At 44.4% G+C, this 23,514-nt stretch overlaps 1 protein-coding gene across 1 annotated transcript in view; it reads right to left on the bottom strand.

The window, feature by feature from the left end:
- The window catches only part of LOC126237768 (uncharacterized), a 597,386-nt gene that overhangs the window by 39,452 nt on the left and 534,420 nt on the right, over positions 1–23,514 (bottom strand). Inside the window, exon 4 of the mRNA XM_049947751.1 lies at positions 11,039–11,217. Within this exon, the coding sequence (XP_049803708.1) occupies positions 11,039–11,217 (179 nt within the window). The remainder of the gene's footprint in view (positions 1–11,038; positions 11,218–23,514) is intronic.

Here is a 23,514-nt window from a genome sequence, read left to right as displayed (position 1 = left end):
ATGGTAGTTGCATCTGAACGCATGCGTCACTTCATTTCGGAAATCGTTTGGGACTTCAATATTTCGAGACCCACAGTGTCAAGAGCGTGCCGAGAACGCCAAATTTGGGACATTACCTCTCACCACGGACAACACAGTGACCGACGACCTTCAGTTAACGACCTGCAGAACAGCGTTGGCGTAGAGTTGTCATTGCCACAAGACAAGCAACGCTGCGTGAAATAACCGCAGAAACCAAAGTGGGACGTACGACGAAGCAATCTGTTAGGACCCTGTGGCGAAATTTGGCGTTAATGGACTACGGCAGCGAACAGACGCTAGTGCCTTTACTAACAGTACGACATCGCCAGCAGCGCCTCTCCTGGGCTTGTGACCATATCGACTGAACCCTTGACGACTGCAAAACCGTTCCCGAGTCAGATGAGTCCCGATTTCAGTTGGTAAGAGCTCCTGGTAAGGATCGAATGTGGCGCAAACCCCACGAACCCATGGACCTAATTTATCAGCAAGGCACTGGTGATGCTCCATAATGGTGTGGGCTGTGTTTACCTGGAATGAACTGATTACTGACTGGAAATGGTTGTGTCGGCTACTTTGAGACCAGTTGCAGCCATTCATGGACTTCATGTTACCAAACAACGATGGAATTCTTATGGATGACATTGTTACATGTACTGGGCCATTACTGCACGTGACTGGTTTAGAGAACATTCTGGACAATTCGAACGAATGATTTGGCCACCCAGATCGCCCCATATGAATCCCATCGATCATGTATGCGACAAATCGAGAGGTCAGTTTGTGCACAAAGTCCTGCACCGGCAACACTTTCGCTATTATGGACGTTACAGAGGCAGCTTGGCTCAAAATTTCTGCAGGAGACTTACAATGACTTGTTGAGTCCATACCACCTCGGGTTGCTGCACCATGCCGGGCAACAGGAGGTCCAACACGACATTACGAGGTATCCCGTGACTTTTGTCAGCTCAGTGTATGAAAGACAGCAGTACCGTATTCTAAGTGAAACTCTAAACGCAACTATGAAGAGCAGTCGAGCGGAAACGAGGCAGATCGAAAAAAGTATGTAAACTGTTTATTAATATAAAAGTAATCGCTGTAACTGTTAATACATTTATTACACTGTGAGACAAGACGGTCGACCCCTTCGTAGAAAAATGTTTGCGGTTGCCTACGGAATCATGATTATGCCCTGGAGAGCACCTCTTCGTCCGAAGCAATTCGACGTCCACCAATGTCTCTCTTGTGGGTTCCAAAAATGCGTGATGAGATATGGAGACTGTACGGAGGAAGTATACGGGCTTTCCAACAAAACTGCTACAGCCTCGTCGAAACAATCTTGGCAACATGTGTACGGGCCCACGTTTTTCCAAACTTGTTTGGATTACGCTGCAGAAGTTTCGCTGGGAAGCCCTTCACACAGTCTCGATTTCTCCCCATGCGATTCCCATATTTTTGGAGTCTTACAGAAAGACATTCGTAGCCGTCGATGTGCATGCCTGGGTACAATGATACGTACGTCACCATTTTTCCATTGAGGCACTGAGCGTATTGTGTGACAGTATGATGTATTAACAGTTACGGCTCTTACTTTTCAAATAGTAAACAGGTTACTTACTTTTTTCCATTTGTCTAATTTTCATTTGACTGCCCCCTTATAGATGCCTTCAAGATTCTTTGTTACTCTTAACAACACAGTGGAGAGCTAAGGCAGACCCCTGGATATACCATGGGCGGAGAGGGCCACAAATCAAGCAAATCTACAAGACTCCTGATGTCTGAAAAGACATCAGAAGAGCAGATTTGGAAACCTTTTGTTACGATTCGCACCACCCTTATTACAAACATGAAATCAGAGTTAGGCTACCTTGCAGAAAGACTTATTCTCTCTGCAGAGGGGGTTCTGGAACTTCTTGGAAGGTTGAAACTGTTTGCCGGACCGGGACTGGAACTTGGAACCGTGCCTTTCGTGGGTAGTGCTCTTACCGACTGAGCTACCCAGGTACGACTTAAGGGGGGTTTGAACACTTGTGCGGAGTGACACTTCTGCGGAGACACAATTCTGTGCAGCCTAGCTCTCTTGCTGCGACACTAAGAAATTGTTTCCTCTTTAGCAATGCAGCGCAGCGTGCTGTAGTCTACGATACGTTTTAAAACGAGTTAGTTTTAACGTATGTTGAAAGGGTGAAAAAACTGCAACGAGTCACATTTTTATGATAATTCGTTTCGCTTTTACCAGTTTCAAATTGGTTTGCTCATTCTTCCGACGAGATCTATGTTAGGTTGAAAGACGATAGTTCGTCTGTGAGTTGGCGAAACCATCAAAGGTGAAAGCAATAAACTTCCTGAAGTGCCTCAGACTCCGAAGAAATGACAACACACTCCAGTACCGCACCAGGGTCAGTCAGCAGAGCTGTCATATTATACTCCGACTCACGACCCACCTCGTACCCCTTTCCTGTCTTCCACGTTTCACCGAAGTTTCCGGGCATACTTTGCTGAACTAGTACTACCGATAACACGGATACTGCTAACAAATATATTATTCACAGCCTCGGGGACTGTTTTCAGTAGGTACTTCTTACTCTGCAGTGGAATGAGTCCTGTCTGGGTAGCTAGTTCGGTACAATCATTACCCGCAAAAGGCAAGCTTCCGGATCCGAAGAGCCCCAGTCCGGCACACAGTTTTACCTTTCTCGTCAGGAAGTCTCAATTGCTATAGCTCTGGATAGCTTACATTAGAGAAGGCAAGAGAAGCTATAAACAGTCACGACAAAGTCTCTCGGGAACACGGTATTTATCCTGTAAGTGACACTTTCCGTCTTGGGAAAAAAAAGATCATGTTCTTAAACAAAGGTCACACAAGGTGTCTAAATGTGTTTGGAGATTAAAATTAATACAATTTTATTTTATAATTAGAAGCCTCCGACAATGAATTATTACAAAGCAGAAATAGGGCCAAGACATTGGACTACTACTCCCCGTATTGGCAACCAGAACAGATACGGATAACACCTTTCGAAACACGAGATTATGGCGTACGTTTTTCAGGAAGCTCAAAGGGATGCGTGGAAGAGAAAGGGACTGTGCAGTACACGTCAGATAAACAAGGAGACAATTGTCGTACGTATTGCCATTTGATGATGATGGTGATGACGATGATGATGCTGAAATGATGAGGAGAACAAACACCCAGTCCCCGGGCAGAGAAAATCCCCAACCCGGTCGGGAATCAAACCGGGTACCCAGTGATCCAGAGACAGCAAAGCTAGCCACTAGATTACGAGCTGCGGACTATTGCCATCTGAAACCACAGGTACATCCACAATTACGATACAACAAAAATAAATCTTCATAACTTACGACTTCGTTTCAGATGGAACTGAAAGACGCTGGAACATAACTTATTAAAATCTACTGTGGAGGTAAAGCTAGTACGCTTCTAAAAGGTAACAGTGTAGTTACACACAAGTTTCCTCTAGTTCTCGATATCTGTGGAACGTGTAAGCAACTTGCTGATAACGAATGTCTGACGCACTTTCCGTTACTCAAACTTCCAGCATTGACTGACTCGTCTGTTCTAAGAGGAATTCTAGTTTAACCTGGAGGAACATTAAGGCGAACTAGGTATGTCTGACGCTGTGTGTCGGAAACGTAGTACAGTACGCAGTAAACTTCCCGGCAAAGAACATTCGCAGGTACAAGCACGCGGAAGGGAAAAAGTAATTAAATTAAAAAAATCACGAACAATAATGAGAAAGCGCAGCACAAAAGCACAATGTAAAGAAGGACGACGAACTGCAGATGGTAAGGCCGAAAAATTTACAGAAAATGTATTGCAAAAGCGCAACAAATTTACCTAAAAACCAGCTGCGTGATTAGGAATTACTTATGTTCTCAGAAAAGTTCTCTCAACGCATGGGCTTTTCCGAAAGTAACATTCTGGGATCCTCCAGTTAATGTTGGGCGGTTTGCTTCGTGGTAATTCGGGAAATAATCGTCCTGCAAAGGTTTCATGAAGATCGTTATCTCTTATGCCAGTGGTACCCAGTCGTCCGATTATATCCGAAGTCCATGAGTTCCATCGGGTGTCCCATCTGTTCTCGGTTACTGTTTAACTGGACTGTGAGCGCTACCTGTGTGCTCTACGGAATACGTGACATAACCTTGTCTGCAGCACACTTCCTGAATAGTCTTCACGTATTTCTGACCAGACGCGATAACACGAAAGAAGACTAGACGACGCCAAAAGCTAACCAGTTAATTAAAAGGAAAGAAAGTTAGGGTTTCACTTCACATCAACAACGAGCTCATTAGACACGGGGCACAAGCTCGGACCGTACAAGAACGGGGAAAGAAGTCGTCCCTGCCCTTACAAATAAACCATCCTGCGTACCACCTTCACCGACTTATGGCAACCATAGAAAAACTAAATCTGAAAGGTTGGATGGGGAACTGAACCCCGCAAATTTAAGTCCTATGTCTTAACCAATACATCAGTATATTGTACCAGCAGCCTCTCCTCGGTAGTATGTAAGATGTTTTAACAAAATGCTAACGTGGCTTAAAAAGTCATTAGACTTTTACTGTGCAAAAAACAAACTGGTCTTCGAAATCGACACTACATAGTTTGCCATCTGCGTATTGTAAACGACGTTACAGGAGGAAATAATGAGTATGGATAAACACTTTATAGGAAATTCATTGATGTCAAAAAGGTTGAAACAAAAAATTTAATAAAATGAAAGGCAGAAAAGGGAAGGAGAAAATGGATACAGTTACAAAGTAACAGGTTAATTGGGTAACTCATTACGAAAGACTAACTGGTGGTGTACAGGAACTGAGCCATTAGTAATAGCTGAATCAAAATTTATTCAAGCGAATATGAAAGTTAATCAATTAGCGTACTCACAAGCGATTGATACAGCAATAAACAAACAAAAGAAAAAAATCTCCTTGCATTTCATTTGGAGAATAGAACACAGCATTCAGAAATTAAGTTTCCAGTGTGCCTGAAAAGAGAACAGATGCTTCTCCACGTACAGATGCTTCTAATCTACGGCAATGAGATAGGTATCGTAAGTGTGCAAACCGGTCAGTTAACATCGGATAACGGATAGAAGCAATTTGGGACGACAATAAGGGAGTGGAACAGAAGTAAGACGGCGACGGTAAAGACATGAATCTGCGATGCTGTCGCAGTTGTTACAAAACTGGAACAGAAATGATGTGGCAAACGCTAGTGTCTAGATAAATTCAGGGAAGGAACTTATCTGCATGCGTTCCACGATACGAAACTACCTGGGTGACGAAGTAGGTAAACGACACCAGGCAACAACCAGGAAACATTCGGATTCATAAGGGTGAGTAAGTATGGAAGAGCCTTTTTCCAGCAGCGCATGAACATGACGACGACGACATGAAACGATAGTGAAAACAGTCGGTCTGGAGTAACCGAAGTACCCCTAAATTCATCGCTCGTGAGACCTGAGGAAGACGATTAGGTCAGTCGTCGTAATATTACGCAGAAAATTGTAAATACATCTTCTAAATTAAATAATGGAAAAGAGGAATGGAAAAACTGGTAGAAGCAGAGTTCGGGGAAGATCAGTTTCGATTTCGGAGAAATGTGGGAACACGTGAGGCAATACTGAACCTACGGCTTACAATATAGGTTAGGGAAAGAGGAAACCTATATTTACAGCATTTGTGGACTTAGAGTGAGCTTTTGGCAGTGTTGACGGGAATACGCTGTTTGAAATTCTGAACATAGCAAGGATAAAATACATGGAGTGAACCACTAATTACAAGTTGTACAGAAGCCAGACGGCAGTTTAATGGTCGAGGGGCATGAAAGGGAAGCAGTGGCTGAGAAGGGAGTGAGACAGGGCTGTGATCTATAGCCGATGTTATTCAATCAGTAAACTGAGCAAACAGTAAAGGAAACAAAAGAAAAGTTGGAAGTAAAGTTCAGGAAGAAAAAATAAAAACGTAGAGTTCTGCCGATGACATTGTATTTCTGTCATAGACAGCAAAGGACGTGGAAGAGCTTTTGAACGGAATGGACAGTATCTTGAAAGGAGAATATAAGATGAACATCAACAAAAGCGAAACAAAGATAATGTAATGTAGTCGAATGCTAAGGGAATTAGATTAGGAAATGAGACAAAGTAGTAGATGATTTTGCTATTTGGGCAGTAAAACTGATGATGGCCGAAGTAGAGAGGTTATAAAATGTAGACTGGCAATGCGAAGAAAAGCACTTCTGAAGACGATAAAGTTATTAACATCGAATACAGATTTGAGTGATAGGAAGTCTTTTCGGAAGGTATTAGTCTGGAGTGTAGCCATGTATGGAGGTAAACATGGACAATAACAGTTTAAACAAGAAGAAACTAGAAGCTTTTGCAGTGTGGTGCTACAGAACAATTCTGAAGATTAGATGGGTCGATCACGTAACTGATGAGGAGGTACTGAATATAATTGGAGAGACAAGGAATCTGTGGCACAACTTGACCAAAAGAAGGAATCGGTTGATAGGACACATTCTGAGACATCAAGCGATCACGAATTTAGTGTTGGAAGGAAGTGTGGGTGGTAGAAGTAGTAGGGGGAGAGCAAGGGATGAGTTCGCAGGCAGATTCAGAAATATGTAGGCTGCAGTAGTTAGTAGGAGATGATGAGGCTCGCACGAGATAGAGTAGTAAGGAGAGCTGCATCAAACCAGTCTTTGGGCTGTAAACAACAAGAACAACAACAATAAGTTAAAACTTTGATAAAATCGAGGAATTGTATCTCTTAAATGATGAAATAAGTTAGAAAATGATGTTTATACTACATCGAGCTCTACGGAGAATATGCTAATAAAGATTACGATTTTAGTAAAACCACTGTTAGTTTTTATAGGCACTGGTATTTCAATCGTCCTCGTAACGCTCCAAGAATGAGAGGTGATGTCCTTCATAATGATAGTACCATGAGTGATCCCGGTGTAGATGCAGGGTGGTGATACTCTGACTAAAACCGCTTCTTACTTGGCGTTTGTCGGAGGAAGGGATAAGGTTTTTACGTCCCGACGACTGCGAGGTCATTAGAGACGGAACAGAAGCACGGGTTACCGAAGTATGGAGGAGGATATCGGCCGCGCACTTTCAAAGGAACCACTCCGGCATTTTCCCGGAGAAATTTAGGACAATTACGGAAAATCTAAATCTGGATGGCCGGACAGGGATCTGAACCGTCAAAGTAGTTGACAGCAGCGCTGAAAGTCTTCAACTGGTAGGGTCTTTAACATGTCGTTCAAATTATTTTGAATGTACTCCGGAGTCCCAAAATTATGTCGTTTTACGACATTTTTCAATTTTTGGCACGGAAAAACGTCACAAGGTCTCATATCAGGCGAGTAGGAGGGCTGTGGAACAACAGCAATGCCTTTTGAGGTCAAACATTCCGCGATGGAAGAGGCCGTTTGACGTGTGGTGTTGTCATAACGAAATATCCATTTGTCTGCGATGTCGGGTCTCACTCGATTAACCCTTTTCCTGAGCCTTTGAAGGACATCTTTGTAAAAAAAAAAAATTTTCGTTAACAGTTTGTTCTGGAGGAACAAACCCTTTATGCACGATACCCCTGCTGCCAAAGAAGCAAATCAACATTGTTTTAATTTTTGAATTGCTCATCCGAGCTGATTTCGGTGGAGGAGATGTCTCAGTATGCCACTCCTCACTTTGCCGCTTTGTCTCAGGATCGTACTCAGAAAGCCAGGATTCATCACCTGCGATCACACGACAGGACCATTCGTGGTCACTGGAAGTCCTCTCAAGAAGATCAATGCACACCCTTTTTCGACTGTCCTTCTGCTCAGTTGTGAGGTTTTTCGGCACCATTTTGGCACAAATCTATCGCACGTGCAAATCTACGGTCAAAATTTGACGGTGAAAGAGTTCAACAGGTCAGCCATCATCCTTATTGACACGCGTAGGTCTGATCTCACAAGAACAGGCACACGTTCTACCTCCTCGTCGGTTTTTGAAGTTGAAGGTCACGCTGAGCGAGGTTCATCTTCAATGTGTTCTCGGCCTTCCAAAAACGTTCTGTGCCAGCGAAAAACTTGCGCTCTTGATAAGGAGTGCTGCCCATAGACCTGTTTCAACTTTTCAAAGGTCACACTCAAGGATTCAAGTTTAACACAAAAGTTGATAACATAACGTTGCTCTAAATTCCGCCGTTCCATTTTCGTAACACGCAACTGAAACACAACAACAATGACGGTGGTCTCAATCATCATGTGATGGCTGTACGGAGCTAAAACTCGGACTGAGCATCTGGAAGCCACGTACCACCAGTCTACACAGGTACAGGGGTTGGGTTGGGTTGTTTGGAGGAGGAGACCAGACAGCGAGGTCATCGGTCTCATCTACATCTACATTTATACTCCGCAAGCCCCCCTACGGTGTGTGGCGGAGGGCACTTTACGTGCCACTGTCATTACCTCCCTTTTCTGTTCCAGTCACGTATGGTTCGCGGGAAGAATGACTGTCTGAAAGCCTCCGTGCGCGCTCGAATCTCTCTAATTTTACATTCGTGATCTCCTCGGGAGGTGTAAGTAGGGGGAGGCAATATATTCGATACGTCATCCAGAAACGCACCCTCTCGAAACCTGGACAGCAAGCTACATCGCGATGCAGAGCGCCTCTCTTGCAGAGTCTGCCACCGGAGTTTGCTAAACATCTCCGTAACGCTATCACGCTTACCAAATAACCCTGTGATGAAACGCGCCGCTCTTCTTTGGATCTTCTCTATCTCCTCCGTCAACCCGATCTGGTACGGATCCCACACTGATGAGCAATACTCAAATATAGGTCGAGCGAGTGTTTTGTACGCCACCTCCTTTGTTGATGGACTACGTTTTCTAAGGACTCTCCCAATGAATCTCAACCTGGCACCCGCCTTACCAACAATAAATTTTATATGATCATTCCACTTCGAATAGTTCCGCACGCATACTCCCAGATCTTTTACAGAAGTAACTGCTACCAGTGTTTGTTCCACTATCATATAATCATACAATAAAGAATACTTCTTTCTATGTATTCGCAATAAATTACATCGGATTATGGAAGGATGGAGAAGGAAGTCGGCCGTGCCCTTTCAAGGAACCATGCCGGCATTTGCCTGGAGCGATTTAGGGAAATCACGGAAAACCTAAATCAAGACGGCCGGACGCGGGATTGAACCGTCGTACTCCCGAATGCGAGTCCAATGTGCTAGCCACTGCGCCACCTAGCTCAGTCACAACACAGGTAGAACAACACAGTGTTGCCAGATCGCTCGCAGTGTTGTCAGTCTCATTACGTTTCTGATACACCTCGTATATGTTCTTGAGGACAATATTATGGAAATGTAAGAGGAGGTAGATGAAGATGAAATGGGAAATATGATACTGCGTGAAGAGTCTGACAGAGCACTGAAAGACCTCAGTCCAAACAAGGCCCCGGGAGTAGACAACATTCCATTAGAACTAGTGACAGCCTTGGGAGAGCCAGTCCTGACAAAACACTACCCTCAGACTTCAAGAAGAATATAATAATTCCAATCCCAAAGAAAGCAGGTGTTGACAGATGTGAAAATTACCCAACTATCAGTTAAATAACTCACAGCTGCATAATACTAACGCGAATTCTTTACAGACGAATAGAAAAAACTGGTAGAAGCCGACCTCGGGGAAGATCAGTTTGCATTCCATAGAAATGTTGGAACACGTGAGGCAATACTGACCCTACGACTTATCTTAGAAGAAAGATTAAAGAAAGGCAAACCTACGTCTCTAGCATTTGTAGATTTAGAGAAAGCTTTTGACGATGTTGACTGGGATATTCTCTTTCAAATTCTGAAAGTGGCAGGGGTAAAATACAGGGCGCGAAAGGCTATTTACAATTTGTACAGAAACCAGATGGCAGTTATAAGAGTCGAGGGACACGAAAGGAAAGCAGTGGTTGGGAAGGGAGTGAGACAGGGTTGTAACCTCTCCCCGATGCTATTCAATCTGTATATTGAGCAAACAGTAAAGGAAACAAAAGAAAAGTTCAGAGTAGGTATTAAAATCCGTGGAGAAGAAATAAAAACTTTGAGGTTCGCCGATGACATTGTAATTCTGTCAGAGACAGCAAAGGACTTGGAAGAGCAGTTGAACGGAATGGACAGTGTCTTGAAAGGAGTATAGAAGATGAACATCAACAAAAGCAAAACGAGGATAATGGAATGTAGTCGAATTACGTTGGGTGATGCTGAGGAAATTAGATTAGGAAATGAGACACTTAAAGTAGTAAAGGAGTTTTGCTATTTGGGGAGCAAAATAACTGATGATGGTCGAAGTAGAGAGGATATAAAATGTAGACTGGCAACGGCAAGGAAAAGGTTTCTGAAGAAGAGAAATTTGTTAACACCTAGTATAGATTTAAGTGTCAGGAAGTCGTTTCTGAAAGTATTTGTATGGAGTGTAGCCATGTATGGAAGTGAAACATGGATGATAAATAGTTTGGACAAGAAGAGAATAGAAGCTTTTGAAATGTGGTGCTACAGAAGAATGTTGAAGATTAAATGGGTAGATCACATAGGTAACGAGGAGGTATTAATAGAATTGGGAGAAGAGGAGTTTGTGGCACAACTTCACTAGAAGAAGGGATAGGTTGGTAGGACATGTTCTGAGGCATCAAGGGATCACCAATTTAGTACTGGAGGGCAGCGTGGAGAGTAAAAATCGTAGAGGGAGACCAAGAGATGAATACACTAAGCAGATTCAGAAGGATGTAGGCTGCAGTAGGTACTGGGAGATGAAGAAGCTTGCACAGGATAGAGTAGCATGGAGAGCTGCATCAAACCAGTCTCAGAACTGAAGACCACAACAACAACAACAATGATCAAAGAACTTTGACAGCGCAATCGGACTTAACTTGCAAGGCGCTAAGCGTGAAGTGACAGGCAGTTTTAGGGAGACTGCAGCAGCATGCGGCTGGGTTACCTGGTGGTGGTGAGCGGGAGGGAGCACGGTGGTTGCGGAGGCGGCCTTGCTGGAGGTGGTCTCGGTGCCGAAGCCAGAGTCCTGTACGGCGCTGCTGCCCGCACTGCTCGTGCCGCTGCCGTCGCCGCTCTTGGGCTGCTTCCGATGCGTCGCGCCGCTCGACGCTCCGTCGCTGCCTCCTACAACCCCATAGCAACCGTGACATTTGTGCAAATAAGGGGAGAGAGACAGAGAGAGAGAGAGAGAGAGAGAGTGTGTTTTACTACTACTACTACTACTACCAATAATAATAATAATAACCAAAGTGTGGTATTTTACCGTACCGTTTTACCAAAACAATTCAGTTCCAAATAAGTCTTCCGTCTTCCCTTTTCTATGACAGGTGACTTCATTCACGCGCACATACGCTCATTCACACTAACATAAAGCACGTACTAATACGAAATCAGAGTAGTATTGTACACCTACACTGATAAGCCGAAACATTACGTTCACTGCCCACCGCGGCGTTCGATGCCGCCTCGTGACGTTGTGTGCATGTGACGCGGTAAGGAAGTATTTAAGCCGAGCAGAGACGGAAGATATTGGCTGCATATGGAGAAATCCACTAAGATAAGCGACTTTGTCAAAGGAGGAACCCTGACAGCAACGCCACCATCTTGAACAATGCTTTTCGTGCAGTCATAGGACATCGTGTTACGACTCAAACTGAGCGTAATAGGCTGCATGATGCGCAACTTTACTCCCGACGTCCATGGCGAAGTCCGTCTTTGCAACCACTGCAACATGCAGCGCGGTACAGGTGGACCCTAAAACACACCGAATGGACCGCTCAGGATTGGCATTACGTTGTGTTCGCCGATGAGTGTCGCATATGCCTTCAACCAGACAATCGTCGGAGACGTGTTTGGAGGCACCCGGCCAGGCTGAACGCCTTAGACACGCTGTCCAGCGAGTGCAGCAAGCTGGAGGTTGCCTGCTGTTCTGGGGTGGTATTATGTGGGGCCGACGTGCGCTGCTTGTGGTCATGGAAGGCGCCGTAACTGCTGTACGATACGTGAATGCCATCTTTCGACCCATAGTGCAACCATATCGGCAGCATATTAGCGAGGCATTCGTCTTCATGGACGACAATTCGCGCCTTCATCCTGCACATCTTGTGAATGACTTCCTTCAGGACAATGACATCGCTCGACTAGAGTGGCCGGCATGTTCTCCATATATGAAGCCTGTCGAGCATGCCTGGAACAGATTGAAAAGGGCTGTTACCCATCAACTACTCTGAGGGATCTAGGCCGATTCGCCCTTGAGTGGGACAATCTGGACCAACCGTGTCTTGATGAACTTGTGGATAGTATGCCACGACCAATACAGGCATCCATCAATGCTAGATGACGTGCTGCTGGGCATTAGAGGTACCAGTGTGTACAGCAATCTGGACCACCACCTCTGAGCTCTCACTGTATGGTGGTACAACATGTAATGTATGGTTTTCATGAACAATAAAAAGGGCGGAAATGATGTTTACATTGATCTCTACTCCAGTTTTCTGTACAGGTTCCGGAACTCTCGGAACCAAGATGATGCAAAAGTTTTTTTTTGTGTGTGTATTATTACGCAGACCCTGTGAACGGGTATCTCAAAAAAACGAAGCCGGTCCAATGTTCATGTGGTACTGTCGTGAGTGTCTATAGAAAGCAGTAAAAGGGCAGTGAAACTACCACTAGCTGCTCAGTGGTTGGACGTGCACACACACAGAATGTGGAGTTTGGAGGCTTGTCTGTTCTGTAAAGTAGAATAGATGGCGAAAAAGCACAATGCCTATGGACGCACACGTGTTTCAGAGCACACCATTCAGCAAACGTTGTTGAACACTATGTTTTGCGGCAGAAGACCCCCTGCGTGTTTACATGTTGGTCCAACGACATCAGTTACGATTGTAGTGGGCTCGGGATCATCGTGATTGGACGGCATATCAGTGGAACCGTGACCACTCGTCAAATGACTCGCGCTTTTGCTACACCAGGTCGATGAACGTCTCCACAAATGCCATCATCCAGGCGAACGGTTCCTCGAAACGTCCACCGCGTCCCAGACACAGGCTGGTGGGAGTAGTATTGCGCTACAATGTGCATTCTCCTGCGCTTGCACAGAATCTCGCGTCCATTCATGATTTATGTCTTCCCTGAAGACGATGTCATCTTTCAGCAGTATAACTGTCCGTGTCTCGAAGCCAGAGTCGTGCTACAGTGATTCGAGGAGCATGATAGTGATATAACGTTAGTGACTTGCCCACAAAATTCGGCTGATGTTAATCCGATGGTTACCATCTGGGTCGCCATCGAGCGCCATCATCGCGTACACAAATCAGAGGCCAGGTGGTGGTGGTGATTGGTTTGTGGGACGCTCAGCTGCGCGGTCATCAGCGCCCGTACAAAGTCCCAACTTTTACACACTCCAATTTTTTTCACAGCTCAATGTAGCCACTGTCACGAATGATGATGATGAAATGATTAGGATAACACAAACACCCAGCCCCCAGGCAGAGAAAAATCCCCAACTCGGCCGGGAATCGAACCCGGGACCGCGACAAATGTATAGGGGTGATAGATCACGTTATGGGTAACAACATTTGTTGGAGACTAAATGTTCACTGACACTTCCCAGCGCTCTAGGTGTTCTTTTGGATTGGTTATTCTCAGAATATAAATACCTATGCAGTGAGCATTCGGATCTGTAGAACAACAGTTCTGTCCGCAACATCTGCATCTCAAGTCACATGATTTTGGGACGGCGGATTTTAATCCGTGTAGCGCTTAGCATATTTTGAGTCTTACTAATTCGCTGCTACGGTTAGATCACCTTCAGAAGTACCGTGAAACTCTGATTACGCGTTTAACAGAGATTTTCACAATTTGATAGCAGGAACTGAAGTTAGCTGAAAGATGTGAGGAGCAATACATTTTGTGCTTTTTCACTGCAGTATCATAATTCATTTTTTAGTTTTTTTACTTTTCTTCGGTATCGAGATAGGAAGTGACAGCCAACAATATTTTGTTTTTAAGTTTTCTAATGCACTTTTTCATATTGTGGAATCTCTGTTCTCATTAACAATGTTACAATGACAGTGTCTACGAAACTGTTTCGCACAAGGGTTTGAGAATCCGCATAAATTGGAGGAAATTAACCAGTCACGTATAAATTTTGTCTGCATATGAACATGACACCAGTATGCATACACTGACTGGCGGTTTACTCAAACACACTTGCAAATTTATGAAGCACTTGTCTCGTAAACACTAAGCCATGAAGTCGCAAAAAGTATCTCAACAAAACAATACTATAAAAAATCCCGTGTCTCGATTTTTTTAACATATAAAGCGCCTCATATCAATTTGACATTCATAGTTATGCATTTCTCATACACACCTGTGAAAAGTAACTGGTCCTCCTTTCACATACTTCTCTTTACATTCGTCGTAAAGACAATATTGTATCATAGATGTTACTAATATTCAAACGTGCAACAACGTACATAAAACAAACGTATATAAAACAAGGCGAATTCGTGTAATATTCAATAATCAAACATCCAACAATGTATATAAAACAAGGTGAATACGCATAATCTTTAAGTTTCGCTATTGCCTCAAATTGTAGACAAGCAGGGTCGTCCCAAAATCACGTGACTAGCCCGGTTTGATGTTGAGAACGTGCACATTAAGATACGCTCACTCCATAGCTATACATGCTCTATGGTTGCGCATCTCAGAGGCGGGAGGGCGTACGCATTCTGCGGCGCGTGTATGCATTGCGTGTTGCCTACGATCCAGTCATCTGCTCCGCGTGAAAGATGGCAGCCCGAGCAAAATTAAAATTTCTGACACGCATCTAAAAAATGTTTCTCTGTTTGGAGACACTTAGTCTTAATGTTTTCTTGTTGGAAGTAACTCCATCAGTTTACTGCGGTAGCTGATAAGCAGCTCACCTGGTTAGGAAATCCTTCGAGTTCGGTAAACTCTCGTTGTCACAGACCTGGCGAAAATTAAACGACGCCTAGGAATGGCCGGGAAGTGCCAGTAGCCATTTTACATCTACGAGGTGCGTTCAAAATATAACACCTTTTTTTTCCTCACAGAATAATCACAAGAAAACTGTGAAGCTTGCGTCACTTCTCGATGTTATCTCCCTGCAGCTCAAAAAATCGCTCTGAGCACTATGTGACTTAACATCTGAGGTCATCAGTCCCCTAGAACTTAGAACCACTTAAACCTAACTAACCTAAGGACAACATCACACACATCCATGCCCGAGGCAGGATTCGAACCTGCGACCGTAGCGGTCGCGCGGTTCCAGGCTGAAGCGCCTAGGACCTCTCGGCCATACCGGCCGGCAATCTCCCTGCAGCACTACACATTTTTTACAGCGTCGACGCCACTATTCCATGGCCGCTATGAATGCTGCTTTAGGAGACTTGTTTCACCACTGGAAAAACCGCTGATTCAGTGGCGGCACAGGTAGTGAATGTGTGACCACGGAGAATGTCTCTCATCGTTGGAAACAGTCGAAAGTCGCTAGGAACCAGGCAGAGTGAGCGTGGAGCATAAGAAATCATTTCGAAGTTGTTATGAAGAAACCGCAGCATCGCGTTCGCCCGACGTGCTGACGCTTTGCCTTGGTGAAAGAACACACGGGCAGTCTTTTCCGGCCGTTTTCTACGCAGTCCTGAAAGGAGCATCTACAGGTTGTATACGTGGACAAGAATAAAACATTCCCGGATTTTCCCATTAAAAATACACTTTTTCGGGGTGAAAAAGCACTTCTTCGGGGTGAAAACGCACTATATCCCGGGTAAAAGTAGATTTCTTTCCGTTATAAGTGACATCCTTTCCCAGGAGCTGTAAAACCTATCAATTCTTTGAACGGTAAGTGTGCTCATAACCGGCGTAGAACTTCCCGGCACTCCCAACAAACAGTAGCACATTTTGGAAAGATCTTAAATGCGCGACAAGATGTATACTGCATATTTTAATATTACGGAAGTATAAATACGAATTCACCAAATACAGCACGGTAGTTTCCAAACACAGAACACTGACATACCAGAAGTGGATCGCCCTGCTACGATACGGAAACAAGAAACCGTAGTAGCGCTCCGAAAGGCCTGGCACTGAACTTCGAAATCGGGAAAATATGGTGCGATAATGCGTATTCTTGCTTCGCGAAATACAACCACTGGATGATATTTTTCATTAAGAAAATTTCACATCTAATTCTGACCGACAAAATTTTTTGCTGTTTTTTTTTCTGAGCGAGTGGTTGAGCAGGATTTTAAGAGCACAACTTAAACTGCAACAGCTGAATATTTTTGACAAGCACTAGCCGCGCGGAGTGACCGCGGGGTTTGAGGCGCCATGTCCCTCCCGCCGGATGTTCAAGACTTCCGTCGGGCGCGCGTGATAGTGAAGTGGAAACGTGAGGAGACACGTACAGCACAATAGGGTACAGGCCGACCTCGTATGTTGACTGACAGAGACCGCCGACAGTTGAAGAGGGTCGTAACGTGTAATAGACATCTATCCAGACTATCACACAGGAAATCCAAATTGCATCAGGATCCACTGCAAGTACTATGACAGTTAGGCGGGAGGTGAGAATACTTGGATTTCATGGTCGAGCGACTGCTCATAAGCCACACATCATGCCAGTAAACGCCAAACAACGCCTCGCTTGGTGCAAGAAGCGTAAACACTGGACGACTGAACAGTGGAAAAACGTTGTATGGAGTGACGAATCTCGGTACATTATGTGGCGATCCGACGGCAGGGTATCGGTATGGCGAATGCCCGGTAAACGTCATCTGCCAGCGTGTGTAGTGCCAACAGTAAAATGGTTATGGTGCGGTCGTGTTTTTCATGGAAGGGGCTTGCATCCCTTGTTGTTTTGCTTGGCACTATCACAGCATAGGCCTACATTGATGTTTTAAGCACCTTCTTGCTTCCCACTGTTGAAGAGCAATTGGGGGATAGCGATTACATCTTTCAACACGATCGAGCACCTGTTCATAATGTGCGGCCTGTGGCGGAGTGGTTACACAACAATAACATCCCTGTAATGGACTGCCCTGAACAGTCCTGATCTGAATCCTGTAGAACACCTTTGGGGTGTTTTGGAAGGCCAACTTCGTGCCAGGCCTCGCCGACCGACATCGATACCTCTCTCAAAGCAGCACTCCGTGAAGAAAGGGCTGCCATTCCCCAAGAAACCTCCCAGCACCTAATTGAACGTATGCTTGCGAGAGTGGAAGCTGTCATCAAGGCTAAGGGTGGGCCAACACCATAGTGAATTCCAGCATTACCAATGGAGGGCGCCACGAACTTTTAAGTCATTTTCAGCCAGGTGTCCGGATACTTTTGATCACATAGTGTATCACTCCTAGGGGACTGATAAATATTTGTAATCTGGTCATAGTATTCCGGACTGCTAAGCTGAATGGTAACAGTCCTGATGACATCCATAGAGGTGTGTGTGGGAAAGCAATAATATGTAAAACCTAAGTGTGGAATCTGTCCAACAACAACAAACTTTGAGCTCAAACCACATACTACTTACAAAAACATAGAGGGTAAGACTTATGTCAACGTAGGAAGCTGCTGAGGCGGGAAACAAAATATGATTAATATTAGCGACTTAGGAGTTATTGAGTGTTTGGTTACATTCGCCATGACACTTCACCCCAACACGTTGTGTAGGGGGTGACACAAAAATAACCACGTGACACCGCATAATCAGTTAGTCAAGTAATAAGAAGCGGCTTCCAATCTTAGGGGCTGAGTGGCCAACATGTTTGCCTGTCACACTCTGAACTCGGGTTCGACTCCTCGTACTACCAAAAATTTCTCCCTTGGTGGATGAAACGAAAAGGTGTCCAGTCAGCCTCGTGAGGAGCTACTCTGAAAACGACTAGCAACAGCTATTTTTAGGGCCGACACTAAAGATGGGGGAGAGGTGGGAGGATCATGTTCCTCCATACTGACAGCCCACGGCGCATTACGTGGGGCACGGAGAAGTGGTCGTCGGTCGACGGCAAAAGACCCTACATGCGAAATGGTCTCAGTCCAGCATAGAGTGGCACGTGTAACTCGCGAAGGAAACGTACGCTGGTACCAGTCACCCACTAGAGGCGATCGCTCCATAATGAACGGCTGTACGACAATGTATTGCCTGAATACAAAATGAGTCTCCTCGCATTACTGGGAAACTATCTCGTCATGGCGTATTACCTTGAGTCCTGTCCTACGGCTGTACGAAATATCAAAATCGATCTACTCAATGGCAGTAGATGAGCAGTTTACTACCAATATGTTCTTGCGATCCGTTGCAATGCTAAATCGGCGGAGATCCCACGCAGCTCAGGGAGAAAGATATACAGAAAGGCCTTGAGCACTTGAAGGAACGAATCCAGTGATATGCGAACGCAAATGGACCTTACTTTGAAAGTGAGCACCGCTAGATGAACTTACAGGGTGTGGGACTATTATAGGTACAGATCTACCGATACGACGCACGCGTAAGTGCAGTTATGACAATGTTAAAACACCATTTATGTATGTACGTTCCAGGTGACAGCTCCCACAGTGAAAGGCAAATGCAATCTGTACGTGTAGCATTTCAAGCATTTCCACACAGATTTGCAAGTGAAGAAATGGCTGATATCCATTTCATGTGATGGCCTGCTAATGTCTGTACATAGGATGCAGCATGGTTTTAAGACAAAGCATATCCTCAGAGGAAACAGCCAGACAGCAGAGTGTTCACTACATCCCATCAGCATCTGCGCGAGACCTGTTCATTTAAACCCAGCATGAACGTGCAGGTAGACATGGAACAGTGTCGACACCACGAAGGAGCGTGTATTACAGCAAGTGGGCGCAATGGCCGGCGTAATTACGAGAAGAATTGCTGCAGATGAACACGTTCCGCCCACCACCAAATGGAGCATATAACAAGAGGAATAGGTGCACCCGTATCATGATCAAAGTGTGCAAACCCTGTCGGCACCAGTCTTTCTAGTCAGTATTGCCTTGTACCAATAAACCCTTATGCAGTGTGCGAATGATTAACAGGTCTCTCGTTAATGTGTTATTTACAGACAAAGCATGCTTTACCCCAGGCAGTATTAAGAACATCCACAGCACACAGGTTCGAGTTTATGGGAACTCGCACCTTACCACTGAGACAGCACATTAGGGAAGATATTCCGTTAGAGTCTGGCCAGCTGTTTTTCGTGGTACGGTCACATTTCCTATCCTGCTGACTTACTGAAACACAAACGAATCGACAATATGCATGATGTTCCTTACGGTGAAAGGATGCTTATGAGGTACATGCATGATGCACCGGCACACTTCCACGTAGTTGTACTGGAATACGTGGCGCGAATCTTCGAGACGGTGTTTCGGCCGTGGTTCGCCAACAGCATGGCCTCTTACGTCCGCTGACTTCAATCCGTTGGATTGTTTTGTGTGGGAATATTTATATTATTCTAGACCTGCTGATAGTGTGCTGAACTCTGGGAATGCATTGTGGACAGTTGTCGGTGCAACTGGGATTTTTGAACGTGTAACGACATTGATGAGGAGACGTGCTGAAGCGTGCCTTCAAACGAACGGTGGTGGCTCTGTGAAACAATAATTGTAATATGTTTGTGCTCAAGAGCATACTTGCAGCTTTGATCGTCGTGGACTCCGTTACAAGGTTTTTCATGTATTCGGTCGTAATCCGTCACTTCGGAAACCATGTCCAAATAAAGAGTACCTGGTTTTTCATTTTTGCCTTGAAAAATTAAACAGTTACGTTTTCTTAATTTAAGCAACTTTAAAGTAGCAGTCTTTCATAAAATATCGATAATTAAGAACTTATATTTGAACTGAAAACAGGAATTTCGTGTGCAGTATGTAATTAGAAACAAGGAGGCGTTCATTATTCATAAAAATAATGATAAATTTTACAATTATGGGATGTAGGTATTTCAAATTGAAAGAGAAAAAAATTATTCAGGCGAGATCAGAACCAGCGAACCATAAACTGCAGATGGGACATTACATAATGCACGTGTCCTTGTTTCTAATCTACCATGCTACGGATTCCGCTATACGTCGAATGTGTCTGCAGTGTTTCTAATACAGTTCCTCGCAGAACTTCAACATTTATGAAAAACATTACGAACAACCTATTTTAAGGCACTCTTTAACCGTGTTCCACACGCGTGTTTCACTACGGAACAGAAAGCAGCCTCAGCCATTTTCATACTGCGCATTAACGGCGCGACAATCAGAGCACAACAGTGCAGAGGCTGTGACAGTAAACGATTTTTGAAATAAAAACTACACAGCTAAAGCGTGATTAAGAAAAACGTTGATGGCTATTAATACATTTGAAGTCAGGAACCGCGCGGCTGCTACGGTCGCAGGTTCGAATCCTGCCTCGGGCATGGATGTGTGTGATGTCCTTAGGTTAGTTGGGTTTAAGTAGTTTCTAAGTCTAGGGGACTGATGACCTCAGATGTTGAGTCCCATAGTGCTCAGAGCCATTTGAACCATTTTTTTGAATACATTTGAATATTTTAAAGTATTGTTTAACGTAAGTTAGTAACAGTAACAATAAATCTAATACGTAACTAGGATCTACTTCCAAGATCCTGACAACACTAGTGTACGTGTGCTACGGCTTCTGACCAATCATAGCGTTTGTGTTTTGTTTATATCAGGTTTATTCTTATGCTGAACGGAGTATAGTACGTCATGACAAATGGTTCTTCCGCATCCAAGTGCATCATGAGACATTACTAAATTATCAAGCCTGTGAAGCATAAACAAGAAACCCACATTAGCCGCAGGTCGCTTCCAGTCTTTCCATATTACGATGGAGGTGCGAGAAAAAGTTTACTTCTACATCGAATCCATGATTCCTGCGTCTGAAACGGCCCCGTGCGGTGTCACGGCACCAAACAATGCGCCCGGGAAATAATTCTGGTGAAGCAGTGGTCGCGGTGACAGCCGTCACGTCTTCTATATGTTATCGTTGGCAAGTTCTCAGAGTACTAACACAGTTACGTAAGTCGCTGGATACCAAGAAGTGCTTACAGTCCTAGGAGACCATGTGATTATGTTTAGCGCTTTTGCGTGACGGGAAAAACCATTTCAGTAAGAAATGTTCTTTCGTCCGCCTAATGAACAAGCTATGGTAATGCGTAAAGGGTTGCTACAGCAGTACTACAACTTGCCTGACCTGTTAAATCGTCCAAACTGCAGCACATGTCAGAAACTTGTCGACAGCTAAACTGTCTTCCACACCTCGCTGTAGTAAGCAGCGCATGAGCTCTCTTGAAAGCTAAAAAAAAAAAAAAAAATTCAAATGGCTCTGAGCACTATGGGACTCAACTGTGGTCATAAGTCCCCTAGAACTTAGAACTAATTAAACCTAACTAACCTAAGGACATCACACACATCCATGCCCGAGGCAGGATTCGAACCTGCGACCGTAGCGGTGGTGCGGTTCCAGACGGTAGCGCCTTTAACCGCTCGGCCACTGCGGCCGGCTCTTGAAAGCTCACACTAAACAGCTAGTGTCCTTCAAGCAGGAATAGTTATTGTCAGTGCTACGTAGGTGGCGTTTGCGATAATACGACACACATTAATTTCGCCAAAAATGAATAAAAACTGAACAAGCGCGAGTAGAACTCGCGTTCTGGGGGCTCCATACAAACTTAATTATGTATACAGATAGTTGATCTACAGGTTTTGATGAGTGAGTTTGCGAGTATGAAAATATGCCATATATTGCCGTCTCTTTTCATTGTACTGACTTAGAACCTTAAAATCTTTTTTCATCGTGAAGGGACCGTATGTAGACCTCAGTACATGACAAACTTCAAACTTGATACCTCTGCCTATTCCTGAGAAAAAGGGGCCTTAACGGACAGGCAGATTAAACTGACAACAAAGTGACCCTATAAGAATTCCGTTTCTACCGACTGGGATACAGAATCTTAAACACAAACAGAACAGTGCTTATATTTTCCACAATCTTCGTAAGAGTGAGTGACTGCTGTATTTCATTCCATTTGCCTATGTACAACCTGATATCCTTCCCTCCACTTCTGATACAATGTAGACCCATGTTAGACACTATCACTTCATATTACCCCAGACCTGATAAATTCATGATTTAAAATTGAGAATGTGTCAGGTACTTGCACAATTATCTGCGAAAACCTTGATCTCATGTAGACAGTTCAGGGCCTTGCTGCCGTATTCGGTACACCAAATGGGTCCAATAATTCTGGTTACACCTACATTCCACCTCTACCTCGTTAGCAACGAAATCCATTCCACACACTATCTGGCTTATCTGATACCGCGTAAGTTGTCCGGGTACGCCTACATGGCAGTACTGCACACTGTTTTAGGGTCTTTCGATCTCGTTCTCATATTAATTTTGTGCTTACAGAGCTATGAATGATACTGGGTGACAACGTTTTTCGCAGACCCACAAGAATCTCACCGAAATTGGCCTTAAAGGTACTATTTCCCCGAACACGAACCGGGATTTCCGGTTACCGCGAACGGTCATCTTAAATACTTCGGCTATCCTGTACCATTCCAAACTACCATACGTAAAGTTGTCCGTATCACCTATCCTCGCACTTTGTGATTCCTACACATGGAAGGACGGCTTTTTAATGTCGTTATTTTTGCCGGTCGAGGCATATATTTGTATACCAATGATTTATACAATGTCTGTTTCTACAGTGTCTGCATAATACATTCAGTGTCCTTCAGGCAAGCACTCAGAAACCCAATTTCCTCTTTCAGCAGACAAAGTATAATAGTATTACAATCTACCTCTTCTTTCACGGAGGCTAACAACAAACTAAGTTGCGTTCACAGAATGGACGGTTTCGTGGTCGGTATTTACGTCCTCGGTGATTTTCATTATACGAGCGTAAGGCCTCGGTGTAATGCACGTTTTGTGCCTAAAGCTTCGTCTCCAAATACTGCAGACAGACTTAGAGGTTACAAAGGCTTCGTTAGTTGATTTTAGATTTTGCCGAGTTGGAAAATGAACAAACTCTTTCTAGCCTCTGAGGATGTGTCAAGATTAGGAGACGAAACGTTACTCACGGAGACACGCCTCCGATCACCGCTTGAAGCATATACGAGGGTTGGAACTTAAAAATAGTGGCAACTATTTATTCACAAACGATACAAAAAGAGTTACATGTTTGAACCTGTCACTGTCCTTCAAAGTTGTCACCAGCGTTATGTGGATCCCGTTGCCAGCGATGTGGAAGGCGTAGTATACCGTTAGCAGAGCCTGTTCGGTTGATGGTGCGAATGTAACGGTCTACTACCTGTCGGTTCTCTGGAACAGTTCTGAAGCTAATGCCACTAAGTGGTTCCTTCATCTTCGGA

This window comes from Schistocerca nitens, chromosome 1, assembly GCF_023898315.1.
Source record: "Schistocerca nitens isolate TAMUIC-IGC-003100 chromosome 1, iqSchNite1.1, whole genome shotgun sequence".
Classification (NCBI taxonomy): Eukaryota; Metazoa; Arthropoda; class Insecta; order Orthoptera; family Acrididae; genus Schistocerca; species Schistocerca nitens.
This window is presented reverse-complemented; position numbering and strand designations above follow the sequence as displayed.